Source organism: Lactuca sativa, chromosome 3 (assembly GCF_002870075.4).
Source record: "Lactuca sativa cultivar Salinas chromosome 3, Lsat_Salinas_v11, whole genome shotgun sequence".
Taxonomy (NCBI): domain Eukaryota; kingdom Viridiplantae; phylum Streptophyta; class Magnoliopsida; order Asterales; family Asteraceae; genus Lactuca; species Lactuca sativa.
Genome location: NC_056625.2, coordinates 154,806,689 through 154,829,578, shown reverse-complemented (window position 1 = coordinate 154,829,578; position 22,890 = coordinate 154,806,689). Strand labels below are relative to the sequence as shown.

At 38.4% G+C, this 22,890-nt stretch overlaps 1 protein-coding gene across 1 annotated transcript; it reads right to left on the bottom strand.

Annotated features, from left to right (window-relative positions):
- Nucleotides 1-260: 260 nt before the first annotated feature.
- On the bottom strand, nt 261-1,599 carry LOC122197174 (pentatricopeptide repeat-containing protein At5g41170, mitochondrial). Its single transcript, XM_042900698.1, has 4 exons — nt 1,530-1,599; nt 978-1,417; nt 689-696; nt 261-588 (listed from the first exon to the last, which is right to left on the bottom strand). Exons 1-4 carry the CDS (start codon nt 1,597-1,599, stop codon nt 261-263), a joined length of 846 nt encoding a protein of 281 aa, XP_042756632.1.
- Between the last annotated feature and the right edge of the window lie 21,291 nt (nt 1,600-22,890).

Below are 22,890 nucleotides of genomic sequence, written 5' to 3'. Positions count from 1 at the left end.
GTGTTCGTTTTCATTGTTTACAGCCCTAAAAACATAGTACGGAACATGCATTTGGAAATCGTTGCATAAGTTGTTAAAGGCATGTTTGTCGGAAAAGAATTATATATATATATATATATATATATATATATATATATATATATATATATATATATATATATATATATATATATATATATATATATATATATATATATATATATATATATATATATATATATATATATATATATTGCATAATTGTTTCTGTTTTGTCATTTTTAGAAGCAGTGACTCTCATGTCGTCCAGGCAACCAGTCCTTTGTTCCAGGCTTAAATTGATCCAACAACCTAAACCAATAACCATCTTGTGCATGAAGCAGTGATTTAGTATCTTCTTCAAGTTTAAAACCTCTTTCTTTCATTTCCTGGATAAGCGTCTCTGCAATATCACGTTGCTCATTCTTCAGAAATCCTTGTATAAGAAGGTTGTAGGACTGGGTCTTAGGCAAGAAGCCTTTCTCTTTCATTTCAACAAACAATTGATTTGCTTCTTCTAGAAGCCCAACCCCTTGGATACAAAAACCATTAATCATCACAGTATATGTCCTATCATCAGGTTTCAAGCCTTACTTAGCTCCTTGAACAGGGTCCTCGCAGTATCAAGCTTCCCAGTTTTACTCGCACCATCAATGAGTACATTGTATACAGGAATTTCTGAATTTAGCTTGTTGTCACCCATCAAATGAAACAAAGAGAGTGCTTTGTCCACTTTATTGTTGTCACATAGACCATCTAAAACTATCATGTAAGTTAGTATAATATTTGGTTGAAGATGCATCTCATTAAAGAGTTTAACTCCAAGTGAACAACATCCAACTTTAAACAATCCCTCTAACACAATGTGGTAAGTGCTCACATTGGGTTCCACAACATGTTTGCTCATTTTATGTAACAAACGAATGGCCTCTTCTGCATACAATGAATCCTTAAAATGCCCCTTTAATCATATTGGTGTACATGACTCCATTAGGTTGGCAAACTTTGTCTTTGATCAGCTTTTTGAAGAATGCCTCTGCCTCGAGGACTTTATCTTCAAGGATGAGTCCATGTAATAGTGCTCTGAACGTAAATACATCAGGTACAACAGCACATTTGTAGCCATATCCGAGGACTGCAAATCCTTCCTTGGTGTGGTGCATTTGGCATAAACACTTTATCACAATGCTAATAGTGAGCGCATCAATAGGAGCACCTACGCCCTTCATTCGTTGAAAAATCTCAACCGAAAAAGAATAGTGTTTCTTTTTGGTAACAGCTTGCAACAACTCATTGAATCTAGCAACCGGTGGCAGAGGTTGTCGGTGTGTAATTTCATGGAACAGTTTCAGGGCATCGTCACAAATTAGTAATCCTGTGAAAGATAGATCTACGACGACTGGAACAAGAATTTGAATGAAACGAAGCTACAACCGTTATTCCGGTACCTACTTCTACCAAAGCGGAAGGACTTCTGGAAGAAAGAAGGGAAGAATGAGTGAAGAAGGTACCTTTGAATTTGTTATGTGGATGGTAGATGATAAATGAAACGACTTTGTTGGAATTCGCTATCACCGCCATGATAGTCTGCAATCTAAAATCAAGAACACAAAACCACTTTGTATACCATCGACCAAAATAACGCGTATCTTAATAGGGTTTATCTCAACCCCCACCTACTTCAACCAAAAAACTTAAAAACCGAGCCAATCAAGACACTACAAGGATAATACCCTTATTCACCACATTTTCTACCCCTATGCTAACGATAAGTTGTCGGTAAAGCCTACACCGACAACTTATCGTTTGTAAAAGGTCGTCTGTATTGCTTCGTCGGTAAAAATGGAAAATGTCGTCCAAATAGATGCCGTCCGTATAGGTCAACCAGTTCCGACGACTTGTTGTTGGAAAATGGTCGTCGAAGTGATTTTCAAGAAAAAAAAATTTATTATATACTTTAACAGACGACTTACCAAAATAACAAAAAAAAAAAAAAAAAGAAAGACAAGTCTTCAATAAACATTGTTCAAAATAATATAAAAGATCAATCACAATCTTGCATGGTCTCCTCGTTCTCTCTCCTTAGTCTCGTTGCTTGGTTCAAGGGGTATTTTGTTGATTAATTTGACATTGTGGCATTTGGTGGTTGGAAATTTTGAATTACGAACGCCAATGAATTATTATACACTTGTTGCATTTGTTAGGTTAATGCAACAACTTGGGAATTATCTCTTTTTTGAGATTGGGATTCGAAAGATTTGGAATGTTTAGAATGTTGATTTGGAATTAAATAATTGTTGGTGTTTGGTTTCTTTCCAACTCTGCGAACATGTCCGTGTCACTTGACACTCACTAAGCGCAAGAGTGAGACAGTGTTCTTCATTTAAGTGTTCGCCCTCCCCGAGCTCTTCTTGCATCTTCCTATACTTCGCTTGAATCTTATCCTAAAATAAAGAAAACAATAAACATACATTAAATTTAAACACTAAAATAATAATAATGTACCTTAAAAAATTATAAGAATAATAATAATACTAATAACAACAACAACAACATATTTAACAACGTATTAACTTCGTTTATTACTTAACTAATCATTATGTCCTTGCGGTGTACACCAACCTTGTAACATCCAAATCCAGGTATTTCATTTTACGCCCTTGATGTATTTAAAGTTGGCAAAAGAGGACCCTCCGTATGCTGGGCGTACATGTATATATGCTTAGCGTACACAAGTGTGTGAATCGGGTAGCCAAAGCTCGTACGCGGGGCGTACGAGGCCAAAGGCTAAAACCCTAATTCTTGGACTTGAGCTTTATTTATGCTCATTTATGACCTTTCTTCCTTTCCAACCTCCACTATCTTTAAACGTCCCTAAAACCCTCGTTACCATTGAGAGTGATCCTTGAGCTTGAAGGTGCCAAAAGTAACCCTTTTTGGTGTGTTTGCAAGAAGGAGGAGGTGAGCAAGTCTTGGATGTGGGAGAGCTTCTAGATCCTGAATCTAAAACATCTTGAGGAGTTTTTGGAGGTAAAAAACTCATATCATTCTAATCCTCTTTCTAGTTTGAGTTAAGGTTTTGTAATAAGTCCATTTTTGGCCCATGGATCCTCTCTTTTGAGTTTAAGCAACTCCAGAGGTTAGAAATGTTAGATATGAGTTCATTTGGCATGTTAAAAGCATAAAAATGCTAACTTGATGGTTGTTTTGGCACCATGCATGAGTTTAAGATCTTAAAGGGAGTCTTAATAGATTAAATGAGGCGTTGGGTTCCCATATGGCGTGCAAAGGCTTAAAGTTGCCAACTTTATACCCTAGGACCTTTAAATGACCAAGATCTGGAATTAGACGAAGTGGTTGCATGAATTAAGCACTTAATGGCTATATGTGCAAAACAGCTTGTACGTTGGGTATACTAGTTTATACGTTGCGTGTACTGCCAAAGGACGTAGTATGCTAAGCGTACTAATGATGTATGTTGGACGTACACTTCCAGTGAGTTTTGGGCTTACATTGGGATTTTGAGCCATTTGGGCCCTACTTAACATTGGGCTTGGATCTATTAGAGTAGTTGGGCCTTTGAACTTGTTATTGGACTATAGGTGGCATGGTTAGGCCTTTTGGGCCTTGTGGCCCATTATTGTTTTGGACCTTGGATGTTAGGCTCATTAAAGAAGAAAGACTTTTGGGCCTTATTGGAGGAGTTTGTACTTATGGTTTTGGCATATTCCTTGAGTTTGTAACTTAGTTCTAATTAGGATAACTTGTGTATATTAAGCGTGAGATTTTTGGACCGCTAGCCGAGCCGTATTTCTATCAGCAGTCTCTGGTGAGTCTTTTCACTATATTAATGGGTCGAAGGCACCAATGCCAACCCATCATATGACATGAGGATTGATAGTTGTTATATGTTTATTTGTATGCAGACCATTAGGGTAGCCCATGTATTTGGATATCAGGCCATAGGGGTAGCCCATGGCATTCTAGGTAAAGACCATGGAGGTAGCCCATGGCACTTGGATGTCAGACCATGGGGGTAGCCCATGGCATTACAGGTAAATATCATGGGGGTAGCCCATGGAACTTGGATATCAGGCCGTGTGGGTAGCTCATGGCATTCCAAGTAAGGACCACGGGGGTAGCCCATGACAATTTTATGTATTTTGCATGGTATTCTGTGATTGTATGTTTCAGATATTTTGGGAATTTACTAAGCTTTTGCTTATAGTTTATTTTGGGAATCCACTAAGCATTCACTCTCCAAAAATTTCTACACTTAATGATTTCGATACTCTGATCTTTTGACATGACTTGATGTAATGGATTTTTGGAAACAAATTATGTTTGTAATTCCCATTTTAAAAATGAAAATTATTATCTGATTTTGGGTTGTTACAAGTTGGTATCAGAGCCTTGGTTTAAGAGATTCAAGCACATTCTCGGGTGTGTCAGAACTCAAACTGAGAAATTATAATCTTTAAAGAGAAAAATAATTGATTTTTTTTTCTGAAAAAGGTTTTATTAATTAAAAGGAAGAGTGAAATGTGTGTGATCAACCGACCTCGAGTAAGTGTCTTCCCAATTTATCCATGTTTGTGTGTTATGATTGGTATGCTCAATATGTGGAATTGCATGCTAGAGTAGGGGTAAGGATACCATCAGGAGCTACATGATAGAATTTTCTGACTTGCATGATGCCTTATAACCTAGGAAGATTTGATGCTTGTATTACTTGAAATCGAGGTTGACTCTATTAATTGCTAAATGTTTGCTTTCAAAGTTATATACGATTAGGAATGCATAACCCTAGAATGATGAATTCTGTCTCATTTCCTATTCCTTGTTTGGTTGTGGACTTAGGGTAAAAACTTGATTTTACACTCTATGGGATTCTATTTGTGTATACTTGCATGCATAAGGAAACCTTCGGTGTTGATTAAGGTTTCTGGTTTTGTGAGGGTTGAGAAATCCTAGGAGAATCTAGATTGTCTATGTGCTATGATATATGGGTTATATTTTGGAGTATAGTTGGGTGAATTGGAGGTATCGGGTTTGATCTTGAGGAAGGTACAGGTAGGTTTGGAAGGTTGTATTGGGTCCGTACTACTGAAACCACATGACATGTACCTGAGACAAGAGCATACTTGGGAACTCTAAGGAGTTTGATGAGAAGGAACCCCTTTCAATGTTATTTATCAAATTATTTATCGAATATTTTTTTCCCGTGTTGTATTTCAGTTAAGGATGGTGATGACTACATGAGGGGGATCGGGTTCATGATTAGGTTCTGCTTTGGGTTTGGGTTTCGGTGTCGACCCAATTGATGAGAGGGTGCACGAGCTTATCACATCCGAGGTTATGTGCAACATCCTTGATGTTACCCCGATGATTTTCGGTAGCATCAATCAGGGGATTATGGAGATCATGGAGGAGTGACTCAGATCATTTCGAGCCGAGATTGCCGCAGGCCAGATCGGGACTCAAACTCCCTTATTCCGGAAGTTCAAGGCGTGTGGAGCACCTGAGTTCTTTGGGGTTAAGGACCCCATCACTAGACACTGTTGGATCGCTGACATGGAGAATGCTCAATGCACGAGGTTTTGTCCTGAGGCGACAAAAGTGGGATTCGCGTCCTGCATGTCGAGGAACCGGGCACGGGACAAGTGGGAGGAACTGACCCGTGAGGTAGGGACAGTGAGAGTGACAGTGATGACATGGGATGAGTTTTTTTAGACGTTTGATCGGGAGTTAGCACCGGCCATTGAGGTGCAGCAGTTGGTGAGTGAGTTCCAGGACCTTCACCAGACCATGGACACTGTGGCGCTGATCACCGCCAGATTCAGGGAGAGGGCACTGTTAGCTCCGCAGTACGCTGCAGATGAGGAGATGAAGAAAATGAGATATTATGCCATGCTGATGTTATCCGAAAGTTCGTGAGCTTTTCAGGGAGCAAAACCATGAATGACATGGTTGAGATGGCCTGGGAATAGAAAATCGAGTTGGAGCTCCAGACGAAGTGGAAGCTGAAGCAGGTTCAGTCAGCAGTGGGTCAGCCGAAGAAGCCTAAAACCTTTGACACTTCTAGCAAAGGCCAGCAGGGTTGGGGCCGTTGTGCCAAGTACGTCAAGCCACACAGTGGGGCATGCCGGGTAGTAGGCCCCATATGCTACGATTGTGGTCAATCGGTCCACATGAGCATGGAGTGCCCCAAGAAGGGCTTGATTTGTTTTCATTGCGACCAGACCGGCCATAAAAAGACTGCTTTTCCGAGATTATCTGGTGGAGCAGTGGTGGCACCTGCGCCAGCCACCTTGAGTATTACCAATGGTCGCTAGGGCAAGGCAGAGGCTCCTGCAGTGAAGATCAGAGCATTTCAGTTTAGCACTGATGAGGCACGAGCAGTGCCAGATGTTGTTACTTGTATATGATTTAACATTACCTTTATTTATCTTCTTGTTATGCTTATAGGTGTTATGATTTGGTATAGGGACCTTTTTGGTCAATGGGTTGTCAGCTCATGTGTTGTTTGATTCGGGGGCTACCCAATCTTTTGTATCTCTTGCGATCAGAAAAAGTTCTGAGGCACTCCGAAGACTTTCGATTCCCCTATGGAGGTGGAGATTGCGGATGACCGCACTATGAGCACTGCAAGGGTATACCGGATATGTGTTATGAACATGTTCGGTGAGAGGTTTCCCATCTATTTGGTACCGATTCCCAAGAGGGGATTGAAGGTGATCATTAGGATGGACTGGTTGGGGCCCAATGGGTCCTTGATTGATTGCGAGTGGTAGTTGGTGAGGGTTCGGACCCCAAGCGGGGCAGAACTGGTCATTTCCAGTGAGAGAGTCTCGCGTGGACTGGCTCTCTGTTTGGCCGTGAGGGCTAGGCGGTTTTTCAACACGACTGTTTTGGGTTTTTGGCTTATGTTTCGGATACACGGGTTGAGGCGACGATAGAGTTGTGCAGGGTACCCAGTGTACGAGATTTTTGCGACGTGTTTCCCGAGGATTTTTCGGGAGTGCCTCCCGAGAGGCAGGATGAGTTTCAGATTGATTTGATTTCTGGTTCGGCTCCTATCGTCAACGCACCGTATCGTATAGCCTCACCTGAGATGCAGAATTCGTCTACATAGCTACAGGAGCTGCCAGATAAGGGTTTTATCCACCCGAGCAGTTCCCTGTGGGGAGCACTGATTCTATTCGTGGAAAAGACGGATGGGTTGCCCAAGATGTGTATCAACTAACATGATGAACAAGCTGAGAGTGAAGAACTGTTACCCACTTCCGAGGATCGATGATTTATTCGATCAGCTTCAGGGTGCATCTTGGTTTTCTAAAATTGATCTTCAGTCAAGGTACCATCAGATGAGAATTAGGGACGAGGATGTACAGAAGACGTCCTTCAGAAGTCGTTATGGTCATTACGAGTTCGTGGTGATGCTATTCGAGCTCACCAGTGCATCTACAACGTTCATGGACCTCATGAACTGGGTTTGCAGGCCGATGTTGAACTGGTCTATGATTGTTTTTATTGATGATATCTTAGTCTACTCTCAGAACAAGGAGCATCATGAACATCATTTGAGAGAGGTGTTGGAGACCTTGAGGAGGGAGAGGCTTTATGCCAAATTCTCCAAATGTGAGTTTTGGTTGCGTGAGGTGCAGTTTTTGGGGCATGTCATTAAACAGGGTGGTATCTTGATGGATCCGGCTAAGATTGAGGTGGTGATGCATTGGGAAGTTACGAAGAACGCATCTGAGATCTAGAGTTTCTTGGGTCTTGTGGGGTATTATCGGAGGTTTATCCAGGACATCTCAAAGATTGTGGTGCCTTTGACCCACTTGACCAAGAAAAATGTGACCTTTCAGTGGGGCCCAGATCGGCAGATAGCCTTCGAGACCCTGAGGCAGAGGTTGTGTGACTACCTAATTCTTATGCTGCCCGAGGAATTGGATGATTTCGTAGTTTATTGTGACGCTTCCATTACGGGTTTAGGGGATGTCCTCATGCAGAGAGGACATGTGATCGCTTAAGCCTCATGAGGCAAATTACCCCATTCATGAGTTGGAATTGGGGGTGGTGGTGTTTTCCATCAAGATTTGGAGGCATTGTTTGTACGGGTTCCGATGCACTATCTACATCGATCATCACATTTTGAAGTATTTGATGGATCGGTCGAACTTGAATATGCAACAACAACGGTGGTTGGATGTGGTAAAAGATTTCGATTGTGAGATTTTGTACCACCCCAGGAAGGCCAACATGGTGGCCGATGCTTTGAGCCGTAAGGTGGTGCGCTCATCGATCAGAGATATTTGTTTGAGGATGACTGTTACGTCACCCTTGATGGATTTGATCAAGGAGGATTAGGTAGAAGGGTTGAAGAAAGAAAATTGGAAGACGTAGTGAATAAGAAGGCATATCTCGTTATTTTTTAGAGACAGTTGGGGGTTATTGACTCAGGGTGGTAGGGTTTCGGTTCCGGCGACAGGTGGGGTGAGATAGACAATCTTGGAGGAAGCACATAAGTCTAAATTTTCTATTCATCTAGGGGCCACGAAGATGTATCGGGATTTGAGTTTGAGTTATTTAGTGGCTCTGCATGAGGAGAGAAGTTGCTTGGTTTGTTGATCTGTGTTTGACTTGCAGGAAGATCAAAGCCGAACATCAGAGACCTCACGGAAATGTACAACCGTTACCCATCCCTATGTGGAAGTAGGAGGAGATCATTATGGATTTCATCACCAAGTTACCCAGGACAACGCGAGGAATGGATTCTATATGGGTTATCGTGGACAGACTGGCCAAGAGTGTGCATTTTATTCCAGTCTCCGAGAGCATATCCGCAGAAAAGTTAGCAGATATCTATGTTCGGGAGGTGGTAGTCATGCACGGGGTGCCGGTATCTGTAGTTTCGGATCGATACGTTCATTTCACCTCCATATTTTGGAGAAAATTCCATAAAGAGTTAGGCAAGCAACTGCATTTCAATAAAACATACCACCCCCAGACCGACGGTCAATTTGAACGGACGATCCAGACGCTCGAGGATATGCTTAGAGCTTGTGTGTTGGATTTCGGAGGGAGTTGGGATACATACCTTCCAATAGCAGAGTTCTCCTACAATAACAATTAACATACTAGTATTGTTCATCCACCATTCAAGATGTTATATGGAAGAAGGTGTAAGAACCCGGTTTGTTGATGCAAGGTAGGTCATCGGTTCATGAGAAGCACTGAGGTAGTGCTTAAGATCACCAAGTTGATTCAGCAGGTACACGACAGGCTTCAGGCTGTGTAGAGTCAGCAGAAGAGTTACGCTGACCAAAACCGTTTAGATCTTGAGTCTATGGTGGGAGACTTTATGTTGCTGAAGGTGTCACCTTAGAAAGGTGTCATTCGATTCCAGGAGAAGGGAAAGTTGGGACCCCGATTAATTGGTCCATTTAGGATCTATGCCAAGATCGGCAAGGTTGCATATCAGTTGGATCTCCCTGATGAGCTCAGTCAGATCCATAACACCTTCCATGTGTCTCAGTTACGTAAGTGTGAAATAGATGAGACTGCAGTCATCTCGTTAGATGATATTCAGGTGGATAAGAGCCTAAACTATGTTGAGAAACCCTTTTGCAGTTATGGAAAGGAAAAATAAAGCTCTTCGTAACAAAGTAGTGAAGCTAGTGATTGTGCAATAGCAGCACCAGAGGGACTCTGAATGGACCGGGGAGCCGGAGGGCGAGATGAGAAAGCATTACCCATATTTATTGGTATCGACAGACTTCGAGGACGTAATCTAATTCATGTGGGGAAGAGTTGTAACATCCAAATCAAGGTATTTCATTTTAAGCCCTTGATGTATTTAAAGTTGGTAAAAGAGGACCCTCCATATGTTGGGCATACATGTATGTACGCTTAGCATACAAAAGTGTGTGCATTAGGTAGTCGTGGCTCATACACGGGGCGTACTGTTGGGTTTTGAGCATTATAACACTCCTAAGTGTACATACAACCCTAAATACCTTGGATCTATGTTTTCTCTGTTATACATGCAAATAAGAACTTCCAAGGCTTTAATCCTAACTAGCATATTATGAAGCACTTATACTACAAAGTACTAGTTAGATGACATACCTTTTAATGTAGTTTGATGTCTTCAAGCTTTAAGAGCTTAGCCCCAATAGTGTGGAAGCCTCAAGTGGAATCACAAATCACCAAAACACCTTGGAAGACTTTAGAGAATATGGATACTTGGTTCTCTCTAGTGAAATCGGCTAGCCCTTCATAGTGTACCCATACTAGTGCCAATTTCACCAACCAAGGACATCTTTATATAGTATGGAAACTAGGGTTAAACCCATGACCTTTCATTTCATATGATCCATGGGTTAAACACTCCATGGACTATCCATGAAAGCTTAGCCCAACCTAAATGAACTTGGCCCATTCCACATATACAAGAGTCCATATTTAATTAGTTCATTTTTATCACTTAATTAATTCTAAATTAATTCTTGATCAATACTAATTAAATAATATGATTCCATATTAATATATTAGAACTTATAATATATTAATATTAATCATAAACATACTATTCTCAAAAGATTATCCATATAAATTGTGTCGGTGAAGTGCAACCCAAATGGACCATGTCGGGTCAGGTCGAGTACATACCAAATATAGTTATGGACTTAGACATTAATCCAACAGTCTCCCACTTGTATAAGTCTAAAACTATTATTGCGTATGACTTCAAACCTAACTGGCAATCGTAGCTCTTAATGCCGCTGTCGAATTCTGATCTTGTCAACGAACTTGTCCATTAGATAAGGGATCATATATTCCTCCATTCTAGATATCATATGGAATGAGACATGGATTATAATCATTCTCTCTGTCCATTTTTTGTTTCCCGATTTCCGATTTATGACGACTGACTAATTGAACAAATCAAATTAGTCCTGGCCCGGCCGAGCACTTCCATTTGTCATCATCAAATCATCGAGGGGCCCACAGATATCGCTTTTATCCCGAAGGTAAAAGGAATGGATAAACTTCGACTCATATGGCTTGTTCTACTACTTGTTGAATCATACACAAAGGCACGTTTTATAGCACCGAGTTACCAAATGCGTTTTCGTGCAATCAATGTACTATCAACTCATAGTAACAACTCATATCTCTAGGTTTGAAGAATATAAGATATTATCGTCTCATGATCACTCGTGATAAAATCCATGAAGTGATTCCAATGAGCGCGGGTTGAATCCAATACTCAGAACTTATGAGCACTCATGAGTGTTGTAGCCCTTTGTCCAACACCTTAGACCTCTACAAGCCAACCCATGACAGTCTTAATTCATATCTACTTCCAACATATGACCGACTGTGGATGGTTTGAATAACTTAGTCATTCCGGAAGAATAACCTAGTTTATTCAGGAAGTCAAAACATGCAAAGTGAAACACAATAATAATTGAATCCAATATGGTATCAAAACCTATGAACATAAATAAAACACCTTTTATTTATCACCATATGATTATACATTATTCATTGTATACTGTTTCAGCTATCAACTTTATTCTTGAATTTAAAACAATAGTTGTCCCATGCTCCAAGCATGTACACTATGTTTTCTAAACACTAGTCATGCCACACACCAAGTATGCATACTATGTTTGTCTATGATCTTTACTTTGTGAACTAGATCAATTGAACATAACTTCAATGATTCACTTTTCACACTCCCAAATCCTTACTGCAAATGCAAGAATTCCAAATTCATGCCTTTTACTGAAATCTGTTAGATTCTAAACTTATATGCATTGATCCTCTTGTAATGATTATGCACAAAGTCATAAAGACTTGACAACAAACGTTACAGAGCATTCCAAAGGAGATCAACTCCTTTGGAAACATCCTTCTTGCATTAAGTTTCCTTAATCTTACACAGATTGAAAATTCTAACTTTGAAACATTTCCAGATTCCATTTTGACTATCACTTCTGAACAAGAGTTGCCTTCTTACAGATTATGTCAATATGGTCCTTCCAGAATTATCACTATACTTCCAACTGTCCTTGAACAGCCAATCATTGGTAAACCTTAGATTTTCCTCGACAATTGTTTAATCCTTTTAGTCATATCCAGTTTTAAACCTTTTCCCTTCTTAATGCCCCAGGCATTTGGAAAATTTTAGAAAGGATGAATATAGCACATGTAATCGATCCTATATCTGAAGCATATGGGACACGATTCATGATGTCTCACATAAAGACTAAACCAGTCTTTTGCCATAATATTTCCATTTCTATTTGCCAAGTTCTCATAATTCAGATTATGAAAAGGGATGCCGTAATCATAATCGAATTTTAGAACGCAAATAATGGACCCATATACAAAATTTCCTTATGTTGAGCCATTCCAACATGAAATTCATATATATATCCTTGACTAAATGATTAAAACCTCACGATTTAAGCTTATAGATTTGAGATGAAGTATAATTTCCTCTCCCTTAATTATAGCAAACAACTCTTTCCCAATTGAAACCTTTTGTTTTCTATAATTAACATTGTTAACTTGCAATACTTATCATAATTATCATGCTCCCACTAACATGATGATTATCAGCACAACACTTATGCTCCCACTAGCTTTGACATGTACTCAGAAATCAGCTGACTTTCTTACCAAAGTTCAGATTTCTGATACTAGATTGTTTTGATAAAACTTTATCAAAATCATATACCTTCCCTTAGATAGCACACTTATGTGTCTAAACAATTATGAAGAGGGATGCTGTAATCATAATGGTTAGACCTTTTTGCCACTTCTCACAAGTCCAGGTTAGTGTGCCGGTAAACCACACACGCTCCACTAACGACATTGAGAATCAAAATATCACAATTGCTATCAAGCTAAAATCTACTTAGTGAAAGTGTTTCCTCACCATCATTTTCATGAATCGGAGAGAAACCTTATGACACTTAGATTTAATGGTGTATGTGTTCTTATCCATGTGAATTATCAAAACCATAGTCACAAGACAAGGATAATGACAAATCCAAACTCATATGGACTGAACTCAATCTTAATTTCTTGCCACCTGGCAGCTCAAGGGCCTGCCATTGCTTCCAAGTTGTTGTGCAACAAATTGAGAACTCTAAGAACTCATATGCAAAGCCAACTTTAACTGGAATGGGCACAGAATATGTCAACACGATAGGTTATAAACTGCAAGTCGTGTGCTAGTGAAGAACTTCAGGTTCTATTCTTGATTAGTTCTTGAGACTTTCAAGACGTTTAAGACTCCCACTGTCCTCTTGACATATAAGACTTTCTTGTCAGTTATTCAAGATATAATGTGGATTCTAATCAAGACAAACACTTCACAAAATTGGCCTAAGTTGGTCTTTGTTTTATCCAAAACATCACAACTTACCAATTTCAAATGTACAAGAGTAGAAAACTTTTACTCTTACATTTGACAAGTGTTTTAAACCTTCTGTAAGACATGTCACTCAAGTTACAATCTTGGAGTATGACTCTAAGACTTGTATTGGAATGAAGTATGACTCATCTTCTTGATTTAACCATTTCAACAATCAAGTTCCTCTTCTTAGTCATAAGAATGCACTAAGATTTCCTTAGAGAACTAATTTTGATATGGTTTCTTAATCATTAAGATGATCACAAAAACTAATACTAAAGTACTCTCCCAGCTTTTCAGATTTGAGAAACTTTTATCCTTCTGCCTAATTTGATTCTTCTTATTCGCTCTGTCATACATTGGAACCTTTTCGAATGTCTCAGAATTACACTTAAGCTTGTAAGTTTAACCATATTTACTGAGCTTTAGTAAAGTATGACGAATAGTCTTATCGATCTTTTGTGGTGGACTTGACCAGTGCACAAGAATGTGTACTCGATCCCTTAGTCCCTCACTTGACTCACACATCCATGTGAAAAGTAAATCGTCTTAATTTTCCAATACTTGAAAGTTCTCATTCATCATGCTATACAACTTGCATGAATCCAAGTGCCGGTCCAATTGAAACTTGGGTGATGAGAATCTTTCCTTATTTGGTAAATTTAGACATTACCACAAATGAAAGAATCAATTTCATATTTCCACTCTTGCTATTAATGGAATCATATAAGCAACAATTTTTCCTCAAATGCCATTGTAAGGATATTTTAAAATAAATAAAATCAAAAATTTTATTTTATTCTAAAACTTTGCAGAAAAACTTATCCTTACAGTGCAAAAGCACATGAAAACTTTTTTGTTATCTATTCCTAAGCAATATCTCATAACTCCTAAGAAGTAGCTCAAGAATCCGATCTTCAAACTACGCGATAGAAATCCATCTATGCGATCAGATTCAACATATTCTTTCTTTAAGTTTCTTCACTTTTCTTTGATTCTTAAAACATCACCATGTGACCCAGTCACATCATGTATTACGAATCTTAGAATAGAAAATTAATAGAGTTAGATAGTGGACTTTACCTGAAGTAGAGTCAAACTTATTGACTTTAACATCCTTAGGTAAATTTGGCAGCTTCGCAACCAATGCTCGTTCCTTTGGCAATATAAACATATGGACCCTTTGATGATGGTACACGGGAGTATCATAGATTTAGTTTTTCTCTTTACCATTTGGTCAACCGAGTTGACTATGACCGATCCCTTTCCATTGGGAAGAGAATGCTTTTCTGGATTTCCTGTGTCACTATTGTCAATGTCCATAAAGTTTTAGGAAGTTGATCTTAGCAAATAGATAAGATCATTAAGGGTCTTGTCATAGTCTGTTTCATAGGTGTTCCAAAAGAACTCACTATGTGACTTAGAAAGTAGTTGAACAACCAACTTTCTCAAGACTTTGACACCCAACTCTCCCGGCTTGTCAATATGTGACTACATCTCCAAGATGTGACCACACCTAGACCTTGCCTTGCCAATAGGGCTTGAGTGACCTTAAACTTTTTCAAGAACTTGTGGGTTAGGGAGAATAATTAATAATTGGAGGAGGAGAAAGAAGTATGATTTCCAAGGGACATCATCTTCATTTAGGAAAGCTTGTTTCAAGAGATTTGGGAAGATCATAAATGTCTAAACTAGACATGTTATGGGAGATATTCAAGATAGTTGATTTAAAGTCCTTAATATGACACCCAATATGAAATATTAAGGCTAGGAACCAACAACCTATTTTATAACTTAGAAGAGGGATGCCATAATCCAAGCTATAAAATATTTGAAGGTAGGTGAATGACGATTCACCAATTTCCACCAAGATAAACGAAATGTATTATTAGGTTTTAATTGGTTTTGAAACTCCTAGATCTTTGAGATTCATTGAACTGTTCAATGGCATGTTTCAATCTCGAGTGTGCCCTTCAGGTTTTGTGAATGGGATGCCGAGGATCACAAAACAAGGTGTGAAGTAACCATGCAAATTACTTGGTACACTTAAGTGTTTACCCCTTAATCGATGTGCCGGTTAACCACACACGCTCCATCGATACTATGATAAACATTAAGTTACCCTTTGCCTACCTTGTTAAATACGAGTTAGTGTGCCGGTTAACCACACACGCTCCACTAACCGACTTAAACAAAGTGCAAAGTGTAATTTCATGGATTAGCACCTTATTCACATTTTTCCTAAGTAACTAAGATTGGGTATTATTAAGAGTTTAGTTACTTAGTATTTATCATTAATACTTTTAATGAAGGGAGAATTATAGTCCTGTCAAACCCGTTCGGCTAACGACCCTCCACCAGCCAAGCAAGCAGTGGGTGAGAGTGGACACCCATTAAGTTGCCATTTTATAGGCAACAACCTTATACCCACCTTATAGACCGGCTTCGTGAATGAGGCATACTAGCGGTAAGACTGACTTTACTCTTATACATATCTATATTATTAACTTATAATATTATAAAGTATAAGGGTTGAATTTTAACTTTTAAAATTCTAAGGGCTAACTTGGAATTAAAGTATTCATAAGAGAAAACTTTACAAATTCCAAAACTTGAGGGCAAGTTTTGAAACTATTCAAAACTAATTAATTCCATAACTTATGTGTTTAAAGTAGTTTTAATTCAAAAACTCTTCAAGTTCCATAACTTGAGGACAAGTTATGGAAGACTTTAAACTAATAAAAGAATTAACTTTTCTTTATTTTATAACTTATGGAATTAATTAAGGTTACACTTTTATTTATTTATTTAATTAATGAAGAGACTCTTGGTCCTCCATAACTTGAGGACAAGTTATGGAGTCATAAACCCATTTAATTAGAACTAGACTCTTCATTTTTTGTAACCTTTGCCAACAATTATGAGTTTTATGAAACTTAAATGTGACTTTTCATATAACTTGAGGACAAGTTACATAAACACATTTTAGAATCAACTCTTAGATTAATTTGGATTGAAAACAACTATTTCACTCAACTTTTCTATTAATCTAAGCAACTCATAAGAACAAGATAATTCAAATCAAACTTTTTCATGTAATTAGCCTAATCACTAAACTAATTCAAAACATGAATCTATTAACAATTATCTCTTTGAATTTGGATTAGCATGAACATTACCACATCAAAAACAAGTTTATAAGTTCAAAAACAACTTAGGGTAATGTTCCTAGTCCATTTCTAGCCAAAAACCTCGAAAATATGCTGTCTGGGGCTCCTACTCGGCGAGTGCATGAACCTACTCGGCGAGTAGGATGATTTTACTCATGGACTCGGCGAGTTCATCAGTGGACTCGGCGAATCCAGTGCCCAGAAAGCCATAAAATCGAGTTTTTCAGCATTTTTCAGCAATTTGCATCAAGTATAATAGAAAACAAGCATAGGCTCTGATACCACTGTTGGGTTTTGAGCATTCTAACACTCCTAAGTGTACATGCAACCCTAAATACCTTGGATCTATGTTTTCTCTATTATACATGCAAATAAGAACTTCCAAGGCTTTAATCCTAATTAGCATATTATGAAGCACTTATACTACAAAGTACTAGTTAGATGACATACCTTTTAATGTAGTTTGATGTCTTCAAGCTTTAAGAGCTTAGCCCCAATAGTGTGGAAGCCTCAAGTGGAATCACAAATCACCAAAACACCTTGGAAGACTTTAGAGAATATGGATACTTGGTTCTCTCTAGTGAAATCGGCTAGCCCTTCATAGTGTACCCACACTAGTGCCAATTTCACCAACCAAGGACATCTTTATATAGTATGGAAACTAGGGTTAAACCCATGACCTTTCATTTCATATGATCCATGGGTTAAACACTCCATGGACTATCCATGAAAGCTTAGCCCAACCTAAATGAACTTGGCCCATTCCATATATACAAGAGTCCATATTTAATTAATTCATTTTTATCACTTAATTAATTCTAAATTAATTCTTGATCAATACTAATTAAATAATATGATTCCATATTAATATATTAGAACTTATAATATATTAATATTAATCATAAACATACTATTCTCAAAAGATTATCCATATAAATTGTGTCGGTGAAGTGCAACCCAAATGGACCATGCCGGGTCGGGTCAAGTACATACCAAATATAGTTATGGACTTAGACATTAATCCAACACGTACAAGCTTATACACGGGTCGTACAAGGCCAAAGGCTAAAACCGTAATTATCGGGCTTGATCCTTATTTAATTTCATTTATGACCTTGGACCCTTTTCCATACCAGCCTCCACTGCCTTTAAACATCCCAAAAACCCTAGTTACCATTGAGAGTGTTCCTTGAGCTTGAAGGTGCCAAAAGTAACCCTTTTTGGTGTGTTAGCAAGAAGAAGAAGGAGGTGAGCAAGTCTTAGACGTGGGAGAGTTTCTAGATCCTGCGTCTAAAACATCTTGAGGAGCTTTTGGAGGTAAAAAGCTCATATCTTGCTAATACTTTTTCTAGTTTTAGTTAGGGTTTGGTAATAAGTCCATTTTTAGTCCATGGATCCTCTCTTGTGAATTTGAGCAACTCCAGAGGTTAAAAATGTTAGATATGAGTTCATTTGGCATGTTAAAAGCAAAAAAATGCTAAGTTGAGGGTTGTTATGGCACCATGTATAAGTTTAAGATCTTAAAGGGAGTCTTAATGGATTAAATGAGGTGTTGGGTTCCCATATGGCATGCAAAGGCATAAAGTTGCCAACTTTATGCCCTGGGAACTTTAAAATGACCAAGATTTGGAATTGGACGAAGTGGTGGCTTGAATTAAGCACTTAATGGCTATATGTGCAAAAAGCTTGTATGCTAGGCATACTAGTTTATACGATACACGTACCGACAAAGGACCCAGTATGGTAAACGTACTGATGATGTACGTTAGGCATACATTTCCAGTGAGTTTTGGGATTATGTTGGGCTTTTGTGCCATTTGGGCCCTACTTAGCCTTGGGCCTAGATCTATTAAAGTAATTGGGCCTTTGAACTTGTTATTGGAGCATAGGTGGCATGGTTGGGCCTTTTGGGCCTTGTGACCCGTTATTGTTATGGACATTGGATGTCAGGTGTAACGCCTAGTTTTTGGTATGTATTTAATTAAATATTTATTCATTTTTGTATAGAAACTCGAAGAGTTGGAGGCCCCAAACTCGTCGAGTAGGAATGGAAATTGGACGCGGGTTCTCCAGACTCCTCGACAAGTCGAGAGCCGTCAACTCGATGTGTAGGCTGGCAAGGGTGGAACCCTAATTTGGGGTTTTGCACCCTATTTAAGCATCTTAAGCCCCTCATGCTAGCCTTATTTACAGCCTCCAAGTCCCAACCCCTAAATCCATAAACCCTAATGCATTTGTGAGCTTGTGAGCCATTTTTTGAGTGAGGTTCTGTGTGTGTTGAAGCTTGTGAAGGAAGGAGAAGCTTGGGGATTCAAGAGGAAGCTAATAGATCCAAAGGCTCCATTTCATTCTCATCATTTCCTGGTAAGCAAGTCTCAAACTTGCTTAGTAAATTCTTAGATCTCCTTATTATCATTTTATTGGGTTTTTAGTCCAAGAATCATGATCTTTGGGAAATGGGCATCCCATGTAGGTATACCTTCAGATCTAGAACCTTGAAAGGCTCTCATGGCATAAATATGCAAACTTTATGGCCATTGAAGCCCCATGCAAGCTTTAGGATGTCATGTTGGCCTTTTAAGCTCCAAAGGCCATGCATGGAGAGAAAGTTGGAAGCTTTACGTGTTCTTGTAGTGTATAGAATCCAGATCTCAGTTTATATGCCATGGTTTAGAGTAATCATCGCGTTTGGATCAAGATCTAGGTCTTAAAGAATTAGGGTTCGAGCTAAACCCATTATGTAAGGCTATTAACGGGTAAAGTTGGAGACTTTACTCTTAAAAGGGACACTTTTAGCGTATATGTGAAGTATGAAGCTCAGATCTAAAGAATATGGGCTTAATCCATTAAGATGAAGCAACAGACTAAAGAACTCGGCGAGTCTATAGAGGGACTCGATGAGTTAGAACGATTTGTCCTGATTCTGTAAGGGCAGAACTTGACGAGTCTAAGGATGGACTCGACGAGTTGACTCGTTTTATCACGATTCTACTAAGCATGGAAACTCGACGGGTCAGAGGGATGACTCGACGAGTTGAGTCAACTCGGGGTGTTGACTTTGACTTTGACTGGATGTTGACTTTGACCTTGACCTTGATTTTGACCAAGGTTGACATGTGAAGGGGTCTTGAGTATAGAATAGTATCTAAAAGGTTGTTTCTGTATAGGGCGTGAGTAGAGCCAGTTGCAGGAGCAGAGAGGTTTCAGCTATTTCAGCCAACATTTGACGTGAGTTTCCTCTTGTATGAATGGGTCGAAGGCACCAATTCCGACCGGTATATATATGCTAGTATGTTCCGGGCTTAGGTCCGATGTCGAGGATAGCCTGATGTAGTTTTATGTGGACCTAAATTTATGAGAATTTGGATTCACCTATGTGAATCCACTTTGCTCTTAAACCATTTTTGATCCATTTCTAATCTCGGACCCAACCATACCCTTACCTATTTCGGACCATGTTCTTTTTTTAATCCGTTTTCAATTCGGACTGTCAATATCCAAACCCATTTCTTCTTCTAATTTCGGACCCTCCACTTTCTAGCCCATCACCAACTTCGGACTCACCTAGGTGAATCCATTTTACCACCTAGCCCACCTCGGATCCACATTCTAATATGGATCCACCTCTTCCATTTCCAAATCCTATGTATTCTGAAATTCTTTTTTATTTTATTTCATCTCATTTTTTTAAAACCATTTCCTTTTAAGCATTTTTTTTATTAAAACCAATTTCCATTTTATTTTTACCATTTAATTCTTTCATTTTTCTTTTAATTCAAATTATTTTATTTAAACCACTTATTTTTTATTAATATCAATTTTTTTATTAAAACCAATTTTAGCCCCATGGTTCAAGCCTTCATTCTTCTTGCTGATTATGAATGAAGACACAGTTGGTTTAGAGATTATTATTTACTTGCTCTTCGTCTTTTCGAGCAACTCACATTTGCAGCCTCATATTTATGTGCTTCAGATATTCGGATCCACAAATTTTCTGAAGTCTGGATCCTTTCCGAGGTTTGCATTTTTACTTGCTTCGGACTATTTACATATAGTCTCGGAACATTACTTGGGAGTTTAGGTTTGCATTTTGGTTATCAGCATTACTTCAGTTAAGCATTATGATTCCTCGGCAACGAACTTATCATATATATTCTACAGTGTTTGTTCAGTTCGACAATACATCACCAAGTCTATCCATGACCGAGAATAATATCCTTATTTTTACGGGTAGATGCTCACATCAAGGGGGAACGTGCGATGCTCCATCATATCCGATATATTCTCTTTCCCAGTATCATGATTATTTTTGATCTTTATTGCATTTTCGAACAAAAATACGGGGAGAATCATGAGCATCTAGTTTGAGTTTCTTATAAGAGTTTTGACGTTAGAGATATTCGAAGACGGAGATTGATTTAGCAATGTGATGTGGAACTGATTTTTGATATTTATAGATCGAATTTTTGGCATTACTCGATGTTCTTCAGATTATGATCATTTATCTTCAGACTCTACATTTTGGGATGTCTCATTTGTGTTTGCATCCGGATCAGATCTTATGATTTCTCGAGTTTAGATTTGAGATATTTTGAAGATGAAGATTATTTTGGCGATGTGACATGACACTTATTTTTGATCTTCTGATCAAATTTTTTGCATCGCTAGACCATGTCTTCGGTCTAACATTATTTATTATTTGGTCTTCACTTTTAGATGCTTCATATTTTCAGCAGGTTATTATTCAGAGATTATTTGGTGTATTATCACTCGAGTTCGGAATATTGAAGACATTGTGTGATTCGACATTGTGCTCTTCGGTTCAACAATCGAGGGGGAGACTGTGAACATGATTAGTTTTTGGGGACTGATCACAGTCGAAGATTAGGATTTCATATTTTTATTCAAAGATTGGGTTCCTATGTATGTTTCTTGATAATATAGATTTCATTGACAAATTCCGAGATCACGACCTCTTCATCTTTTTCGAGACACTTCAGCACCAGACCTACCGGACCTGCCCGTCAGATGTTCTGCCTTTTATCACTACTTTATCCTCACCATTTTCGAGCATTTAGGGGAGATTGTTGGAGCATGAAAATGCTCCACAATGATTAGTGTTTACTAGGTTAGAATATTCCCTTGTATGAAAACATATTCCCTCCACTAATATATAAAGTGGAGGTGATGGTCATTTGTTACTAAGAGTGTGTTCACTATGTAGACTTTAGACAGAGAGAGAGAGAGAGAGAGAGAGAGTTTTGGGTAGGGATTATCCCCATCCTTGAGTGTTGTTCTTGTAATATTTTGTATCTCTCTATCTATCCACTACAGTTTTATTCACATATCATGTTCTTCATTGTTCATACGATTGTCTTCTTGATATTATATTTCCGCAACAATCCAATCGATAAAATGGGTTCCTATATCAGGTTACAAGAGCTAGTAGAGTAGAGCCGATAGTACAGTCTCTAGGTGCTCAATGTTAGTGTACTCGAAGTTAGAAGAGTGGAAAGTATAACCTCTATATATCTGTATTAGTAGATCCTAAAAGTGTAGTCTCTATATGTGTAATATGGTTATGTATGTTTTGTGGGGCCCGTCATGTATTTTGGGCGGGGGCCATTATGTATACTGGGCGGGGCCTATTATGTAGTTGGGTAGGGCCCATTTATAGGCTCATTGGGCGGGGCTCATTTATATGTTTATTGGGTAGGGCCCGATATATGTATTATGGTATATGGTATTTTGGGGAACTCACTAAGCTCCGTGCTTAGCCAGTTGATTATAAAGGTTTTTCAGGTATTACATTGATTCATGAGAAGGGCAAGGTTCGACTGTAACACACGCATTTGCAATATGTTTCCGCATAATGTAACTATACTATGATATATTTGAATAAATAAAAATGAAAATTTTGGGTTGAGATGGGGACGTTACACTTTTAGTCAAACTTGATAGGTTTTATTTATAGAATAAGGGGAAATCTTGGATAAACTCCCAATATTTTGGGATAGTTTACTGTTCATCCCAACTTTTATTTTTTGAACAGAAAAGAATCAATTATTTAATTTTTGCCCAAATTCACGAAACAATCCTTATTTTTTTCAACAGAAAATCACATATTATCTTCTAAATTAGATAATCGAGACTTTTCTATTCAAAAAATAAATGTTGGGATTAAACCGTAAACTGACCCAAAATATTAGGACCATATCAAAGATTTACCTTAGACTGAGTTGTGACCTATGTTTGGTTTAGGCG

Excerpts from the sequence above, each read along its gene's own strand:
- LOC122197174 (XM_042900698.1), bottom strand. The coding sequence starts at position 1,599 with ATGGCGGTGATAGCGAATTCCAACAAAGTCGTTTCATTTATCATCTAC. Across the intron at positions 1,418-1,529 it reads TCCACATAACAAATTCAAAG|TCGTCGTAGATCTATCTTTC; the intron begins GTACCTTCTTCA and ends TTCTTGTTCCAG.